This window comes from Epinephelus moara, chromosome 11, assembly GCF_006386435.1.
Source record: "Epinephelus moara isolate mb chromosome 11, YSFRI_EMoa_1.0, whole genome shotgun sequence".
Classification (NCBI taxonomy): Eukaryota; Metazoa; Chordata; class Actinopteri; order Perciformes; family Serranidae; genus Epinephelus; species Epinephelus moara.
In genome coordinates this window covers 19,668,070-19,687,194 of record NC_065516.1, presented here as the reverse complement: position 1 = coordinate 19,687,194, position 19,125 = coordinate 19,668,070, and the positions used below count along the sequence as shown (strand labels likewise).

At 41.0% G+C, this 19,125-nt stretch overlaps 1 protein-coding gene across 1 annotated transcript; it reads right to left on the bottom strand.

Moving 5' to 3' along the window:
- Positions 1 to 371: 371 nt before the first annotated feature.
- dlec1 (DLEC1 cilia and flagella associated protein) lies at positions 372 to 18,012 on the bottom strand. Its single transcript, XM_050056739.1, has 37 exons — positions 17,661 to 18,012; positions 15,986 to 16,126; positions 15,558 to 15,671; positions 15,286 to 15,470; positions 14,769 to 14,992; positions 12,630 to 12,714; positions 12,446 to 12,533; positions 11,983 to 12,156; positions 11,742 to 11,878; positions 10,619 to 10,711; positions 10,229 to 10,319; positions 9,982 to 10,144; positions 9,406 to 9,598; positions 9,214 to 9,290; positions 8,880 to 9,042; positions 8,675 to 8,771; positions 8,439 to 8,569; positions 8,183 to 8,335; positions 7,934 to 8,064; positions 7,291 to 7,441; positions 6,912 to 7,028; positions 6,666 to 6,787; positions 6,166 to 6,351; positions 6,010 to 6,077; positions 5,773 to 5,924; positions 5,500 to 5,615; positions 5,334 to 5,404; positions 4,162 to 4,382; positions 3,861 to 4,019; positions 3,653 to 3,775; positions 3,443 to 3,537; positions 3,203 to 3,287; positions 2,866 to 3,063; positions 2,600 to 2,761; positions 2,350 to 2,500; positions 809 to 926; positions 372 to 690 (listed from the first exon to the last, which is right to left on the bottom strand). Exons 3-37 carry the CDS (start codon positions 15,625 to 15,627, stop codon positions 576 to 578), a joined length of 4,665 nt encoding a protein of 1,554 aa, XP_049912696.1. The 5' UTR covers positions 15,628 to 15,671; positions 15,986 to 16,126; positions 17,661 to 18,012; the 3' UTR covers positions 372 to 575.
- Positions 18,013 to 19,125: the final 1,113 nt, after the last annotated feature.

Sequence of the window (19,125 nt, the reverse complement as noted above, 5' to 3'; positions counted from 1 at the left end):
TTTGATGATCTGAAACATTTAAGTGTGGAAAACATGCAAAAAAGTAAGAAATCAGGAAGGGGGCAAACACTTTTTCACACCACTGTATATCATTTTTATTTTCTAGTAAAATTATCCTTTAATTTTGTTCAAAATTATTGAGCTACACTTCAATATTTCGGTAGTGAAACACAGTAAAATACCCACATTTATCATTATGACACACTCTGGCAAGTTAAAAAGTAGTCTGCATCACCAACCTGTGGTAATACCTCTATGTAACATAAATGTACAATAACAGGTGATTAAGTGCCTTGAACTACATGTATTATATCATCTAACAATAATATTACCTTATGAATATCTACTGGCAATTAAGTCTCAACATATTACATTATTAACTATCTTCATAGAAAAACAGTCTCATATTTTTTTGGTTATTAAAAGCAAGTTGTTACATGTAATAAAATTACAGAGACCTGACAAGTTGTTCATATTTATTTACATTCTTATAAAAGGACTTGAACACAATTGATTTAAAGAGAGCAGGTGAAACAGCAGGTGTTCACTGTGTGACTGTGATGTTATAAGGATAGTTAGTTGGACCTGTACCCTTCATCAAAGGATCCTGTTCCCTGGAGCTGCAGAGTGACGCGGATCTTCACCAGAGGAGACCGGATCACCACAGTGGCCCTGAACTCTCTGTCCTCACTATAACACACAATATACAAACATCTCAAACTCTAATCTTAGCTAGATATTACGTTCATAGTATGAGCTCATCATGATCCCTGTGTAGCTGTTGTGATGGTGGTCTGTGGTTTGTTACCTGGGAGTGAAGCTGATCTGGAGACACTGACTGTAGCTGCTGACGTGGAGCTCCCTCAATTTGAGGAGCCCGAAATCTGGTGTCACTCTGAACACATGGGAGTCTCCTTTATCTGACTCTACACTCACACACATACAGTGGAACACACAGGTCAATAATAGGTTTACAAGCTATGCGGACAGGGATATGAGTCATACCTGACACTACTGACTGACATCATTATATGGCGTGACTTCAGAGGCATAATTTTCTTGGCAATATAATTATAACTTCAAACAAAAGGCAATAATTTGAAGTGAAACTCTCTCATTATATTTAACTGACTACGGAAAAGCTCCAAACTGGTTATAATAAGGAAGAAGAGTCAGACACCTTCCTACTGCTGCAGAAAATAATGAGATAGGCCAAATATATTTAATAATTTCCTTTCCAAAGTATCCATTATATCCATTCGTTTAGCCAAGTTGTGCCTAAATTAAAGGGGACCTATTGCTTTCCTTCATATTCTGTCTTATATTAAATGTGAGCAAAGTTTCAAATAATGAGGTAAACGTATGTAAAAGTAATCCCTGTGAGCAAAAATGTCAGCTCATGACAGATTTCTTTATATGGTCATTTGTTCCAGGCACACTACTGCATGTGTTTACATTATGTAACCTACACTGCTACATGTAGCTACATGCTAACGTCAGGGAAACATGTAATCTTGGATGCCGATGTTGTTAAATTCTCCCCAGTTTCGGATCAAATTCCTGCTGGAACATGTTTACTTGTGAAGACTTTTGTTTAGAGGCTTTTATTGGGTATTTTTCATGGTAGAAAGTACTGCCACATATATACTCTGTTACAGTCATTCCCTGACTGCAAGTACACTGCTACATGTAACTACATGCTAATGTCAGGGAAACATGTACTCTTGGTTGCCAATGTTGTTAATTTCTCCCCAGTTTTGGATCATATTCCTGCTGGAACATATCCAGTTGTGAAGATTTTGGTTAAGAAAGTTAGAAAGTGTTAGAAAGTGTCGCTATACAATAGTTACAGTCATTCCCTGACTGTAAGTACACTGCTACATGTAGCTACAAGCTAACGTCAGGATAATGTGTAATCTTGGCTGTTCCTGCTGGAACATGCACAGTTGTGAAGATGTTGTTTTAGAAACTTTTGTTTATGATTTTTGACAGTAGTAAGTGCTGCTATACTCCATTACAGTCACTCCCCTAGCTGCAATGACAGTGCGGAGTTGCAGAGATACAGAAACCCTGGTAACACTGACCAATCAGAGCAGACTGAGCTTTTTCAGGAGGGCGACTTAAAGAGACAGGCGCTAAAACAAAGCTTCTCAAGCAGAGGGTAAATACAGGTGTTCCAGCACAGACAGTGTGAGGAGACTAAAGGGTTTTTGGACATTAAAGCATGTCAGCATGTTCTGGAAGAAACCCAAAATACAAGTATGAACCTGAAAATGAGCAGAATAGGTCCCCCTTTAAGACCCAAACAGACCCCATGCCAATGTAAGAGCACTGAAGTGATGTCGTTACCTGTAACTGATTTCCAGTATGTGTGGGCTCCATGGCTGTAGAGGTTCACTTCTCTTATCTGTGTCTGTCCCACATAACAGAACCCAAAGCTGATGCTGTCTTTGGATAGATTCATTGTAGGAAGAGCCAAATGAGCGCAGAGTGGCACCGTCTGCACAGAGCAGAGAAGAGATGAACTTTGTAAGGTCAGTTACCTTCCAATGATTATATAGTATTATATAATTTTCTTTTCTCCACTACAGTGTCAGACCTGCAGGGTGTTGTTGCTGTAGTGAATTAGCAGGTTTTGCTGGAACCTCAGCTTCCTTTCCCCTTTTGTACCATGAATCAGCGTCACCCCAGAAGGGATGTCTTCGTCTGCCTGGTCTGCATGGTCCAGAAGAGACAGAGAGCAGCGGAAGGCCACCTTCACCTGGTGTACACAAAAGAGAGTACAACTTACTGACAAGAATAACAAGATAACAGATCATCCTTTCCTTAAAATCTAAAAACATCTAATAGCTCTCTTCATCTCACCTGCACGCTGTGTTGTGGTTGCAGCACCAGAGGCTGGCCGTCACCAGTAGGCGGGTTGCTGGAGATGCTGGTTCGGGCTCGAGGCTGCGGCTTGAGCACTAAAAATGGAGTCTGAGTCCCCAGTCTGAAGTATAGGGGCATTTCTAAGTTGTTCCTCAGCTGAAGGGACCGTGCGATGTCAAATTCATGAACTCTGAGCTACGGAGCAAAACAACCAGAAAAGAGACCACTAAGCGTGACTTGTCGGACACACTGTACACCCTTGGGATCAATGCCTCGTGTACATTTCATTGTGTCTGAGCAGTGTTGATTGGTGTTGTAGATTTCTCTGACTGACCTTCTGTGATTCTGCCCTCAGTAAATCACCGGCGGAGGCATGAAACTCCAGCACCCCCTCGTCCTCCTCCATCTGCACTAACAGCCTGCAGCGAGAGGGAGCCAAGGGGAAGATATGCAACTTAATCAGACCACCTCTGAGTTCCTTTTGCCTAACCTCAGCTCATTTTAATTCAGGAAACATAAATTCACTTGGATGCATTGGGGGTTTTGGGGACTTAGTATGATTGTAATTGCTTACACTGCAGGCTTAACGACTGCGAGTAGATCCATCCTGACAGGCTCCAAATCCAAACCCTGAGCTCTTCCAACTTTACCCGGGACACAGGCAGCCATCTGTAAACAAACACAACTCAATAATAAGGGAATTAAGGTTGCATCAGAGTCGTCTACTGTTAGGTTTTGCCAGGATTTAACACTGAAAGACACTTCAGTCTATTGAGCATGTTACCTCGGAGTCTAGACTCATGAAGCCCCGAGCCAGGCCCACACATCTGGACTCACAAGCTGACTCAGATAGGGTCAAAGGGGTGAAAGAAACATGGATGGTGCTGCTGCTCTTTGCTGGAATTACCTTGCGATAAACACCAGAAAGAAAATAAATCATTATTCATATGTCTACAAGCAACACACATGTGGCTAAAATCTGATCAACGTACTATTTGCTGGGGTGTGATGCAGTATGGGTAATCCGAGAGGTTGCCCGCATGAGGTGTAATGTGGACAGAAATGAGTTTTTTCTTTGAAGGAAAGGGATAAAGACAGCGTTCCTCTTCCTCACAGTCATCCTCACACACATATTCCTCCTTGTCCCCATTCTGAAATTGATAAGATTAAGAGCCAATGAAATGTGGGCCTACTTACTGGCATCGTAGCCGGAGGAATTTCCCAGAGGCAACATCATAAAAGTCATGAAAGTTTATGTTTGTGTATCTGTGTTGTGGTGTAAAATGTACACACAGTCACACTTCGGAGGGAGTCGCTCGTTCCCTCAGAGCTCGGGGTCTCATTTCTTTCCCAGGCTGTTTGAAGGTTCCCACCAGAAATCCTTAACGCTCCGCTCAATATTTCATCACCATCAGCATCTTTAACTGGAAAGGTGTCTCCATACGCCACCACAACATCCACCAGTTTACCGTCATTGGGATCTATGTTATACGTTTCCCAGTCCAGGCGAATATCTGGAAACAAATAAAGATTTCAATTAAACAAGTTAACAGAGGGGAAAGTTGTTGGTTGCTCTGAGAGGTCACAGCAGACTACAAATACATACTGCAACAGCAGTGTCCAAGATTACATGTTTTCCTCATGTTAGCATGTAGCTACATGTAGCAGTGTGCTTGCAGCTGGGGAATGACTGTAATGGAGTATATAGCTGCACTTTATACCATGAAAAATACCCAATAATAGCTTCTAAACCAAAGTCTTTACAACTGGACAAGTTGCAGCAGGAATATGATCCAAAAGTGGAGAGAAATTAATATCAGCAACCACAATAACATGTTTCCCTGGTGTTTGCATGTAGCTACATGTAGCAGTGTAGGCTATGTAATGTATATGTTTGCAGTAGCGTGCCTGGAGTAGATGACCGTCCACATAAATCTGTCATGAGCTGACATCAGTTTGTCTCAAAAGTAAAAAAGAACCTTGGAAAGGTTTTTGCCCACAAGGATTACTTTCACATACGTTGACCTCATTATCTGAAATGTTGGTCACATTTAATATGAACATCTGACATTGTAACATTATATATATGTGACAGAAAATAAGGAAAAGCATCATAGGTCCCCTTTAAAGACTTGCTAATCTAAAAAGATAGGCTTTCTCTAATTACAGTATCTCACTGCAATAGATAATTGGTCCCCTTTAAAATACAATTAATAAATAAAACTAAGCCGAAAATTAAAAAGACATTAATCATTCAGTGCAGCATCTCAGTATTCATAACTGGCCACTTATTAGACTACTAAAGCACTTACCATGGGGTGACCTTCAAACTAATGTAGGGTTATTTCCTCCAATACCATCGCTAATGAATCAGGAGTTAAAATAACTATTTGCAGCTTTTGTAATAAATTTGTTGACGAAAATGTAGCCCTCAGACCAGGATGTTTTTTAATGATTTCACTCACCAAACATGGTGGGGTTGTTGATGCGAACAGAATGAGACACTGTATCACCTCCAGATACATGAGCGCCAAACCTAATGATGCAAACAGAGTGTCAAATGAGATAAAGATAAAGATATAATGGCATCATTAATGAATCTTAATTGGAGAAATGGACAGAAGAACAGACCGTATGACTGGTCCCTGGTTCTGGTCATCTGGACGTGGGCCTATCATTTGGAAGTAGAGTGGGCAGCCTGTCACTGTCATCTGCATGGGAATGAGCGTGGGCTCAAGGTCTCCAACCTGCAGGAGGAAAATTATATTTCAATATTATTCATCAGTCTACAACAAACTAAAGAAGATGAATGTGTAAAAAGTGATGCTCTTTATCTTAATCTTGTAGCAGAAAGTAATTTCTAATCTTGAAATTTATGTTGCAGCCCACTGTATAGTGTCATACTTTGCATATGAGGTGATCTCTGTATTCCCCCCACATGTCAGTGTAGGCAGTGACATCCACAGTCTGGGTCTCAAAAGGTCCCAGCGTCCCAGAATCTGGCAGGACAAAGAAAGCTGCACCTTTTCCATGAGCCAGCAGGCTGCTCACAAACTCTGCCAATAGACACAGAAAGCATGAGTATGTACTCAGTCTGCTTCATTCCAAAATCATGCACACTGATTAAAAGTTAAAGCATACCTTCATGTGCTTTTTCTTCTACTTTCTTTGCTTGAACCAAGAGAAGTGGCTTCCTGACGTATGTGAATCTGTAATTAAAATGCAGCCAACGTCACTACAGCACAGTAAAGTCACACTTTGATCCATTATTCAAGTCAGTCAGCAAGCTCCCCGTACCTTTTCTCTGACTGGTTATTTGGCTTTGAGGCACAACAGGTGAAATACTCCACCTCTATGGTGAAAGGAGCAGGGATAGCTGTTTGATTGGTTATCAGTAACTGCTTAGTGACAGCTCTCTTCAAAATGACGTCATCTCCAAAGTCAAGTAACGGTGTTGAGGTGGTCTCACCGTCCGTGGTAGAGCTTAAAGCAAAGAACAGCGACCGTGACTTACCACACATGTATGCTTAGGAGTTACCGCAGCTATTAGGTGGTTAGATAATAGAATTTAAAAGGGCAGTTCACTCTAAAATCAAAAATACATAGTTCCCCTCTTAGCCAAGTGCCATCTAGTTCCATAATACTGGAGATAAGGCAGACATCTCTATGGCCGATATCTCCAACCCTCTGCAACTTACATCAAAGCAATCTAGACTGATATACAGCACTACAGGTAAGAGGGAAAATATGTGTTTTTGATTTTGGGGTGAACTGTCCCTTTAAGCCAAGGTTACTACCAGACACTGGGCAGTGAGTAGGACACACTGAGCGTCTTGGTTCTAGAAGTCATGATGCTAACAACGAGAGGAGAGTTCATCCCCTGGACCTCACAGAGAGCAGCCACCTCAGTCAGCTCCAGCTGGATAAACAGACAAATATCAAAAGACATCGGTGCATCTTTTAGCTGCAAATTTGCCACTTCAGCCCTCACATACTTAGGTTTGTGACAGTTTTTGTGACCTTCTGGTGTGTTTGGTACTTACGTCTGTGTGAGCAATAAAGCTAACTGCGATCTCCAACTTGGCATGAGGTCCCAGAGTGCCAGATGAGGGGTCAAAACTGGCTGTACACAGTTCAGCCTGTTTACCCTGGAGCTGAGCCTGGTGGGGAAATGTAAAACTCACATCACCAAATGTTACTTGTCATAAAAGACATCCTAATTTCAGCCAATTTCATCTGCAGAAACAAAAACAAGAACCATTCTATATAATTGATGATATGTACTCAAACATATGCACTCCATACATATTTTACAGACTATGCACTGCAAACATGCCTACAGATGGTTTTCTTCCATGACTTTAATATTCATTCCTCATACTGTAAATTAAGTGGAGATAAAATGTAGCAATGCCAGCGTACCATCCAGCTGAAGTGTGAAGGCAGGGGGGTCTTGTTGAAGAGAGTGATGGCTGCCTTGGCAGGAACTCCAACAAAGAGATCAGAGAGGAGCAGCTCACAGTTCAGCAGGCACACCTGAGGAGACTGCACATCTGCTCGCACTGACAAGTGACTGCAATGAACACACAGGTAGTGTTACTTGCTATCAACGGGACACTGAGTAACATCATGATTGTTGTCGGGGCTGGTCCCTCTGCACCACTTAGCAGCCCCTAAGCTCCAGCTGCCTTTAAATACAATGCTTATTTAAGGAAAGGCGGACATCTTTAAGGGTAATTTCAGTGTTTTTCAACCTGGATCCTATTTTCTGGTGGGTTTGGTGGGTTTGGTGATAGCAGTTTCTGGGCTGTTTTTGGTTAAACAAAAAGGATCTTACTCTTTGACAAAAAGGTCTATCTGTAGGTATCCTTTCCATAATATTTTCAGACACTTAAAATAATAATCTGAGCCTGTCAGTGGCGAAAACAAGCACTTCTAGTGGGTGTAAGTTGTCTGTTTGCACATGCCCCCAGTGGTTACATTGCAACCTGTTTACCTTGTCTACATTTTACTGTAAATCTTAAAGAGAGGAACAGAGAAGTTGTATGTGGCTCAGCATCCTTACCATCCTGTTCCATTCTCCACTGTCAACTCCAGCTCTGTTTCATATCGCTGGCAGAAACGGGGAGTAAATATCACATCCACAGTGCATGAGGCCAAAGGAGGCAACACACCTCTGCATGGCTCCACTGAGATCTGAGACACAAAGATTCATATAAATGTAGAAAATAAATAAATTCCACCATGAGCTTAACACAAGCCATATTTTGTTATTTTATCACAGATGTTTTGCTATATCAATCCACTACAATACCTGAGAGTCCTGCTGACTATTATGCCTCTCCATCAGTGTCCAGCAGGCCTCCAGCTGGGTGATGTTAGTGAGGTGCAGCGTGGTCTGTGTCTGTTCCCTGAGTCTAACGAGCCCAAACTCCAAAATGGGCACACTGAGGGTCACTGTGGGACCCTAAACAAAATTACGCGATAAGCATTAAGAAGTCACAGCTCACAGACAAACTAGACTCATGACTTGTTAGTAATTTAGAGATGGTGTTAAGATTCATTCTTACCTTAAAAGAGACTTCCAGGGGCAAAGTGACGGGCTCATGGTGGTGCTCTATGTGGCAGACCAGGCTGGTCACAACTCTCTCTGGTTTCCCTCCATTCAAAATCAGGTTGAAGTCAAAGCACTCGTTCTCCTCTGGACCAATGGAGGACAAATCAATCAGTAATGAACCAATGTATCAACTAAATGAAATGAAGGAGGATGTTTCTGTGTGATTTTACATTGCACTGTGTGACACACCTATTGTACCAGCAGAGGGCTCTACTTCTATGATGTGGCTGCTGCTGCTCATTCTCTCCCAGTGAAAGAAGATGCAGGTTCTGCTGTGGTTCCACATCTGACACACACAGGACATAAAAACACCATGAATGTGTCACACAATGATTCAAAAGCAATCTAATATGTCAACTGTGGTTAACATAAAGAGTCAAGTGACTGAAATAACCTTGAATCGCCTGCGTGTGGTTGTGCAAATAAAAATCTCTCCAGGGATCACAACAGTGTAGGGCTCCAGTAGGACCTGGTACGGCTCTGTTGACCCCTTGACCTCTATCCCCATTACAGTGACATCGCTTACTTTGGAGCCAGTGCGCACAGGCTGAAGGACACTAGATATCCAAGCACACACAGACACAATCCAACTATTTGTCAGATGAAAAGCACAGCAGAGGAGCTCCTGATTAGTCCACTTAATATGTGATGTCAAAGCTCTTTGTATGTGATGACCTTGTATGACAAACACTTCTACCACTGTATGTTAAAGGTCACAGGAACTTTACCTGCTGTCACTAGGCTCGGGTGGCAGCTCGGGGACGTCCCTCAGGACTAAGTGACAGACACTGTGGTAATCCTTCAACTTAAGAAAACAGACATTTTGAATAGGACCTGAAATAAATACAGTATTCCTAAACATAACTAGTGATTTAATAAACCCCTGATTCTTGTTTTCTGTCACTCTGAGTCTTGTGTACCTCTTTGGGACAGAAGGTGAACAGAAATTCCTGTTCTTCACAGGGTGGAAGAACACCTGTTAAAGGGCTGACTTGGAAAACATCGTCTGTGGCCAGGTGGGACTGGATATAGGAGGGTTCGGGGGTTTCCCCTGGAAGCAGAGGGTGCAAGTTTGGCTCCATGATCTGCCAGTGGAAAGGCAGCTCCAAGTGGCTTCAGCCCCAGAAAGAGAATGTCAGAGAGAGAGAGAGAGATGTAATGTGATATTTAACGATTCCTAAAGGGAAACTTTTTCTACGTGTGTCGCTGCACAAGGTCAGCGATGGAGCAGCAGCCCTGGGTCTCGCAGTTAACCAGTGTTTAGTTTCTCACTCGAGGACAATTCAACTACGTAAATGCTGCCAAAACTGAGACTTGAATCCCAGTGCTCCAGTTTAAGAGTGGTCTCGTTTCTGTCACCAGTTTCTCACAGAAACTTTGACTGCTTGTCCATAAACCACTGAACAGTTTAGGTCCAAGACAGGTCCAAAGACCTACATGCTTACCTCTTAATTTTCATGCTTCGTGGTGATGATATATGAGGGTGTGAGGCTTACACATTGTTCCTAATGATGACTTTTTTCCGCCGCACAGAGTGAGGGTTACACGGGCTGAAACGCACAAAGTGCTCTGCAGTGAGGTCGTGAACCTCTCCCACCACTGGAGGCTCTTTCTTCCCTGATACAGACACAAGCTCAAGTGCTATCAGCTGGCCCTCACCTGGGAAACACACACAGTTTAGAGACATTACCGCACACTGGACAAACTTCAAATCGTTGTTCTTTTTATAGTTTTCTGATTCACCTTCTATGGAAATGTCTTTCACCTGGCAGTTGTCACACACCACAGTGAACACCTGACAGCTCTTCTCCGCAGTGGTGGGGAAGAAAACCACCTGAAAACACACACACACACACACACACACACACACATATGAAACACAAAGAATTTATAGGACTGAATTTGTGCACACACAGTCGGCTATATAGAAGTGAAACCTCTGTCCAACGGGGAAGTACACTGAGAGATTTCCACATCATTTGAGCTGGTTCCACTATATTTTGAGTATACAAAATCTTAGCTAGTAGAACTAATGTACCAACTGTAGTGTTGATCCAGTCAAATAGCCTTTGTATATTACTACATATTTTTCTCCCTCTTCTTAATATAAATTTACCTCCAGACAAGACTCACCTCCACCACAGTGGCCTCTCCTGGCTGCAGCACAAAAAGAGACGGGCTGACTGCAAAGGGCGGCTGCTCAGAGAAGAAAGTTCTTGCCACAGACTATAAAAAGAAAGAGAGAAATATGTTATCTATTAGTTACAGGGTTCCTACAGATTAAGACAAGTTAGATTTAAGACTTTTTAATGCCAGAAAAAAAACACAAGCTGGCATCAGTTATGTAGGGTTAGGAAGAATTTTGCCCAAATGTTTACTGTGACATAAAACATGACTTTTTCAGCGCGTGGCAGGGACAACAAATACACAAAGCCTCGTATAAATTGTGTTGTACCAGTTGCAGACATGCTGCGAAATCTTGGATAAATGGCCAGTTTTTTTGTTGAATTTGCTCTGCTCTGAGCATCCAAGATGGGAACAAAATATGTGTGCTGTTGGTTTCACTGTCCTGATCTGTGTGACATCACTGCGAGAGGCATTTGGTAAATTATTTAAGAAAAAGTTACTACTTATTTTAAGATTTAGCAATGCAATTGGCTTGTCGTGCAATGATGATTAATAAAATCCTACTTCACATGTCTTAGCATTTTTAAGACAACTGAAAGATTGATTTAAGAGATTTTAATACCAATTTAGGCCTTATTGTTAGATTAATAAATTTAATGCCTTTAAAGACTTTTTAAGGATCTGCAGGAACCTTGAGTTAACAATTACCATGATTTACCCTTTGAAACCTGGAGTGACATCACTTTTCTTGTGCTGCTTTCAGACGCCTTTCGCAAGTAGTAACCTTTGAACCTTGAGCAAATTGGTGTGGTCTTTTAAAAAAACATGAGCAAAAGGCAATGAGCAACTTTGTAAGAAATGTCCCACAAATTGCAAAAAAATAAATAAATTGAAAAAAATATTTTAAAAAAAACTAGGGAAAAGAGAAAAAAGCTATTACATTTTAAAACTGTAACAGAATTATATAATTTCAGGCATTCTCTTTTTTACTAATTTCTTGCTAATTTTTGTGGGTAATTTCTTCTTTTGTTGCTCATTGCCTTTTCCCCATGTTTTTATAAGAAATCAAGCCAATTTGCTCAGGTTCCAAAGGGTTAAACAATATCTTAGATTACTGTCAGATTTTTACCCTGAGGTTCGAGGCTGGCCACTGGTTCTTAGGGATGATGCAGAAGGTCCCGGTGCTGAGGCCGACATTTTGGCACAGGAACTCCACAAACTTTACCCCTCCAATCAGACAGAAACCACAGTCCAGAACTCTTGGTACTGCACAATAGTTAGGGGGAAACATATCAACAATGCATGACCAAATAAAGTACACACATGAGCAAAACAACAAGGTAAAATTGGTAGAGTGTAATGAGACTTACATGTGAGTATTGGAGGGGGTCGTCTGGCTGCGATGCGTACCACAAGCAGGTGTTCAGCCTGGGCCTCTACCACTATGAAGTCCTCATAGTCCCCCAGGGAGTCTGGAGCAAAGCGCACTGAGTACTTACAGCTCATCCCTGGGGCGACAACGCCGCCCTCACCAGGAAACCTCCCTGCCAAAACATATCTGGATATCAATCCCTGCTTCCACTTCATTGTCGTATACTTTATTTGTTTGATACAGTAGGTGGTGCTGATGTTCACTTATAGGACTGCAACAGTAACACAGGAATGCAAGAACAAACACTGATCGCATTCCAGAGACTTTATTTCTCAAAACTCTCTGGCATTCCTCTTTGATACAGTCACTGACATTTAACATACTGGATGACTTCCTCATTACCAAGAGGAGCAGGTATAAGGAAGCTGGATAATACAATCAGAGCAGAAGGAAGAGCTCACCCAGGCCAATAGAGAAGTAAGGAGTGGTAGGAGGGATGACCCGAACAGTGCGGCTTGCAGAAGTCAAATTTTTCAGCTCCAGTGTCGTCTAAAACAAGATAGGGCATGTGACTGTACATTATCAGAGTGACAGTTAGTCTTGGATGTTCTGAAATGTTCCCTGTTCTGTGTGACTGAAACATACCTCATAAACATATCCCACACTGTAGTCAGTGAAAACCACCACTGGGGGTTTTGCAAGGAAGACTGGGACCACATCATCAGTGAAGCTTTCAGGGAGAAAGAGCACAAACACCTGAGCATTTTATCTGTTTTCACTAGAGACAGTCTCACAGGAAGTGGTGAGCTGGGTAACAAGCTGCCGCTGACAGCAGTGAATTCTACGTCAAAACCACAAAACAAGCTTCTTTGATTTTAACTGTCTTCATCTGCCAAAGATTGTCTGTTGCTTTTGGGTTGGATCAAAGCTGGAGCTGCACTAATGTGACTGAAGCAGGACGGGGTTCTTGTTAAAGCATACTTGAATTAAAACCCTGTAGCTAACCTGAATCTTCCTGCTGACCCAATAATACTCACCCATCATCCACAGTGTGTGCACATTAAGAATAATGTTCACAGATGAACGTGAACTTTACACATACATTTTCAAATTAGTGTTGCAGAGTTGCCACACTTCACATAGACGTGGTAGGAAATAGGCGCAAAGTAGTGTACTCATTACATCCTCTCAGTGTTGTGGCCAGCAGTGTTTGTATCCACAGGCAGAATATGAGTCAGCACGTCTCTTTGAATGCACACTCTGCTCTCACTGAGGGATGTGTATTGTTTCACATTCAGATGGCCCTCTATCTATCTGTGTTTGTCTCTGGTTCACAGCTGTGTTCGGATGCATTCGAGAATCTTGATCATCCGTTTGCTAGGAATCAATCTGACTGCAAATATATGTGACCAAAGTCTGATTTAATTAAGAGTGTTATGTGGCAGTCAGATGGAAAAAATGTTTTGTCCTGAGATTTTCATTGTGCATAATTGGTGGGAAAATCAACGGTGGTTTCCTTGGTAAAGGGGACTATAATAGACGGAAGTATTACATGGGAACGATTTTTGAGGATGCATGGATACAGCCAAGGCTTTATACTGTGGGATGTAATGAGTAACCGCAAGCTTGGTACAAAAAAAATCTACCCACAATATGTTTAACAATTTTATAAGCTAACTAAAATACTAGTAACTAGTCCATACCCATTGAGTACAGCATACCATACCATGACTTACCAAAAATTAGGAAAAAAAGAAAAAGAAAACATTGGGCCACAGGGGGAGCCACAGCACTCGGTCGCATTTTAGCCATTTTTAAGCATTTTTGTGTTATAGCGCCACCCAGTTGCCAATTAGAGTTAAATTTCTCCAGTCACCTTGAGGCGTCCTGTTCTACATATCTACCAAGTTTAGTAAAAATCGATATGGCGGTTAGGCCTAGATAAGAAATTAGCTCTCTAGCGCCCCCATTTTGTTTGATCGGGTCTTTATGTGATAAGCCACACCCTCTGCAATATTCACTGCCTTATAGAAGCTCACTTTTAGTAAGTTTTCCAACTTTTGCCAAGAGGGAACTTTAGGTATTGGTCCCTAGATTATGTTCACCAAGTTTCATGCGGTCAAACTTCCTAGGAAGAGATCGGTTTTAAAATTCAAAATGGCAGAAATCTGTATCACCAGAAGTTATGGGTTCTTGAGGCAAATTTGTTCCTCATGAGGAGAGGCATCTCTGTGCAAAATTTCATGTCTCTACGACATACGGGGGGATATATGCCCATTCAAAGTTTGTAATTTCAATCGGTTGCTTTAGTGCCCCCCTTTGGCCAATTGATGTAATATTGCTTCATTCGCATCCTCCCATGACCATCTACCACTGTGCCAAATTTCACATGGATTGGCCAAGTCAGTGAGGAGAAAAACGTGGAACAGACAGACAGACACCCACACCCACAGACAGACAGAGTTTTCATCATTATATAGTAAGATAAGAACAAGGAACACAGCCTGGCAGATGCACTGTAGGATACACTACATAATGCCAGCAATATCAAGTGTCAGGTCTCTGCTTTGGCACACAAGGTGCACTGCTTTCTGCACTAAGGTAAGAGGCACTTGTGTTTGCACTTAATATTGAAGCCAGATTGTCTGACCAAAGCCTGTTGTGTTTCATCAACCCATACAAGATTTTCATATGCGACCCACTATGTCAATATCCTGCCTTTTTATATATCCTACCCTGTGACAAGCTTTCATTATGATGTGATGATGGCCAGGGCTCAGGTACCTGCGCTCCTCCATCCCTCTCCTCACATGCCCTGTCTTCCCCGCTTTGGCTCTGGGCCGGATGAGGGATGTGCCACCCTGCTGCGCACTTGGAGAAAGGAAGCGAGGATTGCGTAGGAAGCTGTGTCGATCTTTAAGCCTCTGAAGTTGTTCCCATCCCTCTGCCCGATCCTTTGCGCTCGGCTCATCCTTCCACTTTGGTCTGGGTTTGGTCTGGTTCCGCGTCTGAAATGTATTTATAGTGCGCTGATGTAATCAAGTCTCCCTCCTTCCCAGAGGAGCTTCGGCTTGCCAGATCAGAATCATCATTTACATCAGTTTTCAAAACTCAAAGGAACGCCTTTTAATAACACTCTTTTTATATCCTGTTTTCTCCCTGTTGTCCTTTTTTTCCAATTAGTCTTTTGCATCAGTTGATTATCTCCTTTTAATTATATGTATGACAATCTATTCTTATAAAATGTGTTACTCTTGATAGCTCTGTCTAATCGAGGGGGTGTAGACATCTGACTCCTCACCTCCTTGGGGGTTTTCTTCCTCTTTGGGGTATCTGAGCTGGATTCAAACGTCAGGCTGCGATCTGACTCATTCATTTCGGGGATTATCTTTTCAGGGCTGGGCATTAGACCATAACCATCATCCTGAGGCTCCCTGGACACGTGCATAGCGTAGGCGATGGTGGGTCTGCCAGGATTCAATTTTACTGACAGGAAAAGGACATGTGAAAATGCTGAGGCAAAACACTTGGGTCATTAATAATTCAAGATGAATCCAAAAGGGGGTTACGTACTCGCTGCTGGTGCTTTCACACGTGGTTTTTGTGTAGGTAGGTAGTCCTGAGGGGAAATCAGGTTGTTCATTTGGAGAAGGTCGTTGTCTTCACACCAGGAAAAGGCTAATTCGACTGCAAACAGGCAGAAGACGTAACATCAAATAACATCTCTGTATGTAGAGATAAATTACAGTAGGCAGATACATCTTTACAGCAGTATATCATATTAGATCAAGTCATGACAATGCCTGGCCTTCTGTGTCTGCAGCCCGAGCTCTGGCCTCAATTAAATGAGCTTCCAGCATGTCAGCCTCTTTTATACACCGGCTGTATTCAGAATGAGCCTATGTGATTGAGAAAAAAACATAATAACAATAAAGATATGTATTACTATAACATTTCTTCTAGCACAGTTTGCAGTGTTAGTAACAGTGCTGTTGGGTCACCTGTTGAAGCTCCTCAACATATCTGTCATGGTAGCTGCTTCGTCCATTCTTTGTCTTGAAGAAGTTGGACGAAGTGTCTTTCCCGATGACGTCTCTTGTGTAAAGGTGTTTGAAAATGCTCGCTAACACATGAGAAATGTCCTACAGTGTACAAGGAAGACATGGTTTTTAAAATGTGAAGTAATTTTGCTTGTAGTCCAGTCAGTCTGTAGTTTGACCCAGGGAACACTGCAATAGGAATCATTCAAGATTTTTTGTGATCTCTTGGGACATCCAAATAACATATTAAAAATATACCAATACTCACTCAGTGGATCAAGGTAAATTCAGGGCTCGAAATTTGAGGTTATTATGACAGAGCATCACACAAATAAGTGCATTTCTCGACTTCAGAACATGATATATATCCAAACATCAGCTTTTTAGGATGTTCTTTCCTATATAAGATCATCAGATATGACCTGTTCTGAATGTACATGTGCACTTAGGGGGTACCTTTACACAAAATTATCTTTTTTTAATTAAAACAATCAATAAAATTAGGTTAAAAAGCATATTATCATTCAGTTTTCTGCACATACAAATTTGTTTGTCAGTGAAAACCATGAAGCATATCAGCACTCAGACTGAGAACTTAAATGAGACTAAACTTGAAACATGTCTTGGCTTTTTCATTCTTTGATTTAACTGGTGGTGCCATTGAAGGTTAATCTCAGTGATCAAGCTGCCACTTGGGAAGGGTTCATGTTGAAATATCATCTTGAGATAGACTTTTTCATGATACAAAACTAGAATTTCACACCTTGGGTGGTACCAGTTTGTGAAAATTCTGACCTGGGCCCATAAATCACAATCACCACTGATTTCCTATAATGTATTGACCATGACATAGAAGTTTCCACTGTTGCACCGTATGTATTTCCTGTTCCATCCCATCTAAGATGTACAGGATGTTGTTTTCTGGTACATCAGCATGAGGCACAGCGTTCCATATTGCTTTTGCAATTTATCTATATTTACATAAATTGTTTTAAGTAAATGAAAAAATAATGACAACAAGAGTAACGATGCTGATAGAATAGTTGAATATAATAAAATAGAGTAGAAAATTTGCTTACAATCAGCTCACACACACCTTATCTCCACATCTATCCAACCCTTCACCTCCCCTGCACCACATTATAGACACAAAATATATACAGAAGAATACAGTTTAGATGCAGGTACACACATAGGAGCAGTGTGGCACACACTGTAAGTGGAAAATTAGGCAAGAAAATTGGTTGTTGGGTAGTAGTAACCCAAACACAGGTACAATACATCAGAATATCCTCTTGAAAAGTGTTTGATTGAAAAGATTGACTCCAAAAACTTAAGAGAAGACACCAAATATGTTGGAAAGCTGTACATAGACCCTCTAATATTAACATAATTTAACCCAGACCATGTAACTGTAAAAGGCTGAAACTTTGCTTCCGACCTGAAAATGAATGTTACACCTAATCCATGAAGGTATATTTTATTACATGATACAGGAGGGTATTAGGACCAATAAAAACTATGAAACTTTAATATTGCAGTGTCTCCTAGTTGGGCCCATGTTTCAGTCAGACTGACTGGACTATTGATGCTTACTGAGTCAAGTGTCAGTGTTCTTAGCAGCAGGTGTTCATACCTGTGACTTTCCTGATGTCGGTCTGTGGGTGTTCACACACGGATCAAACCGGGATTTTTCTCCCGTCTCTGGCTCCTCCGACATGGTACAGAAGCACCGAGCCACTCGTGTAGCTAATGTTAAACGTTGGTAAACAGCTAAGTTAACGTTATGCTAATTGTAAGTAAGTTGGTTAATTAGCGTAAACTTACGTGGAAAAGTTAATTAGCGCGTATATTCAATGTCAGAATAGACATGTGGCGTTTGCAGGACGAGTTTCACGAATTATTAAGCTTCCAAAAATAAGCTATGGACACAATATCGCTAAATATGTCGCTAAAAGTTAGCTAATTTGTTTGAAGTATTTCACTGCTGGCTGCTCCTCCGCCATTTTAGTGTACCGGTGGTTGCCATAGCGACAGCCTAAGGTACATCCGCTGTTGTGTTCCATTCAGGCAGGAAATCACTGAATAGATATTAAATATTTCACTTTAAATGTTATTTTGTGGCCCAAACAAACAAACAAATATTTTTTTAATCATTACACAGCCTTTATTTTTGCACATTTGATCTGAATAATGTAAACCAGCCAAAAGGTTTAGGAACCACTGGTTTAAACTTTTCACAAAATGTGTTGTATGGTATCATTTTATTTTATTTTATTTATTCATTTTTAAGTACAATTTTACACTAGAAACTAAGCTGTCAGGATAAATGTAGTGAAGTAAAACGTACATTTGGTGTTGTTATTCTCCAAGCAGTGTTCCTGTTTAAAACTGTACTCTTTTTTAAAACTGCAATCGCATGTTTGTTTGTTTTGTTTGTTTCTACAAAATTATAATTTTTTTAAAAATATTTACTAAAATATTCTAAAACGTTTCTTGTCTAATAGTAAAGTTGTCTCTTTTGTATTGTGTGTTCCCCAATAACAGTTTGTTTATTTTGTATATCTGTATTCTTTGCATTTATTGATATGCAAATCCTTTGTGCATACTAAGTAGCCATCATATGCCTATATATGGCTTACTTGAACGACTGTCTGATTGTTTGATTGACAGATGACGTGGGTGGGATGACACCTGGCTCTTAGCCTATATATATACCTGCCACCTGCCATTTCATTCTTTTGAAGTAGCCTGAGGAAGACCATTTGGGTCGAAACGTTGCTTTTTTAGTCATTAAAACCTACTGGGAGCTCTAATTCAGTGTGCGGATTTTCTTCTTCTTTCCGTGAAGTAAAACGTAGCCTACAACATGTCCCTCTTCAATGTAGTATAGTGGAAGTATAAAGAAACATAAACTAATACTATGGTATGGTATAGTAGCCTATATTTCTAATTAATACTATATATACATTGCATATACATGGGTTATTTGTGTGACACAATTAAATGGTATTTAGAACTGTATATTTAAAAAGGTCTAAGGTATAGTTTTATCTATATAAGGAAGCTGTCTGTTTCATTCCACTCAATGACTTATAGGG

Coding starts and splice junctions, on each gene's coding strand:
- dlec1 (XM_050056739.1), bottom strand. CDS start 15,627: ATGAACAACCTGATTTCCCCTCAGGACTACCTACCTACACAAAAACCA. Junction 9,291..9,405: donor TCACCTTCTGTCCCAAAGAG/GTACACAAGACT, acceptor TGTTTTCTTAAG/TTGAAGGATTACCACAGTGT. Junction 2,762..2,865: donor AACCACAACACAGCGTGCAG/GTGAGATGAAGA, acceptor TGTGTACACCAG/GTGAAGGTGGCCTTCCGCTG.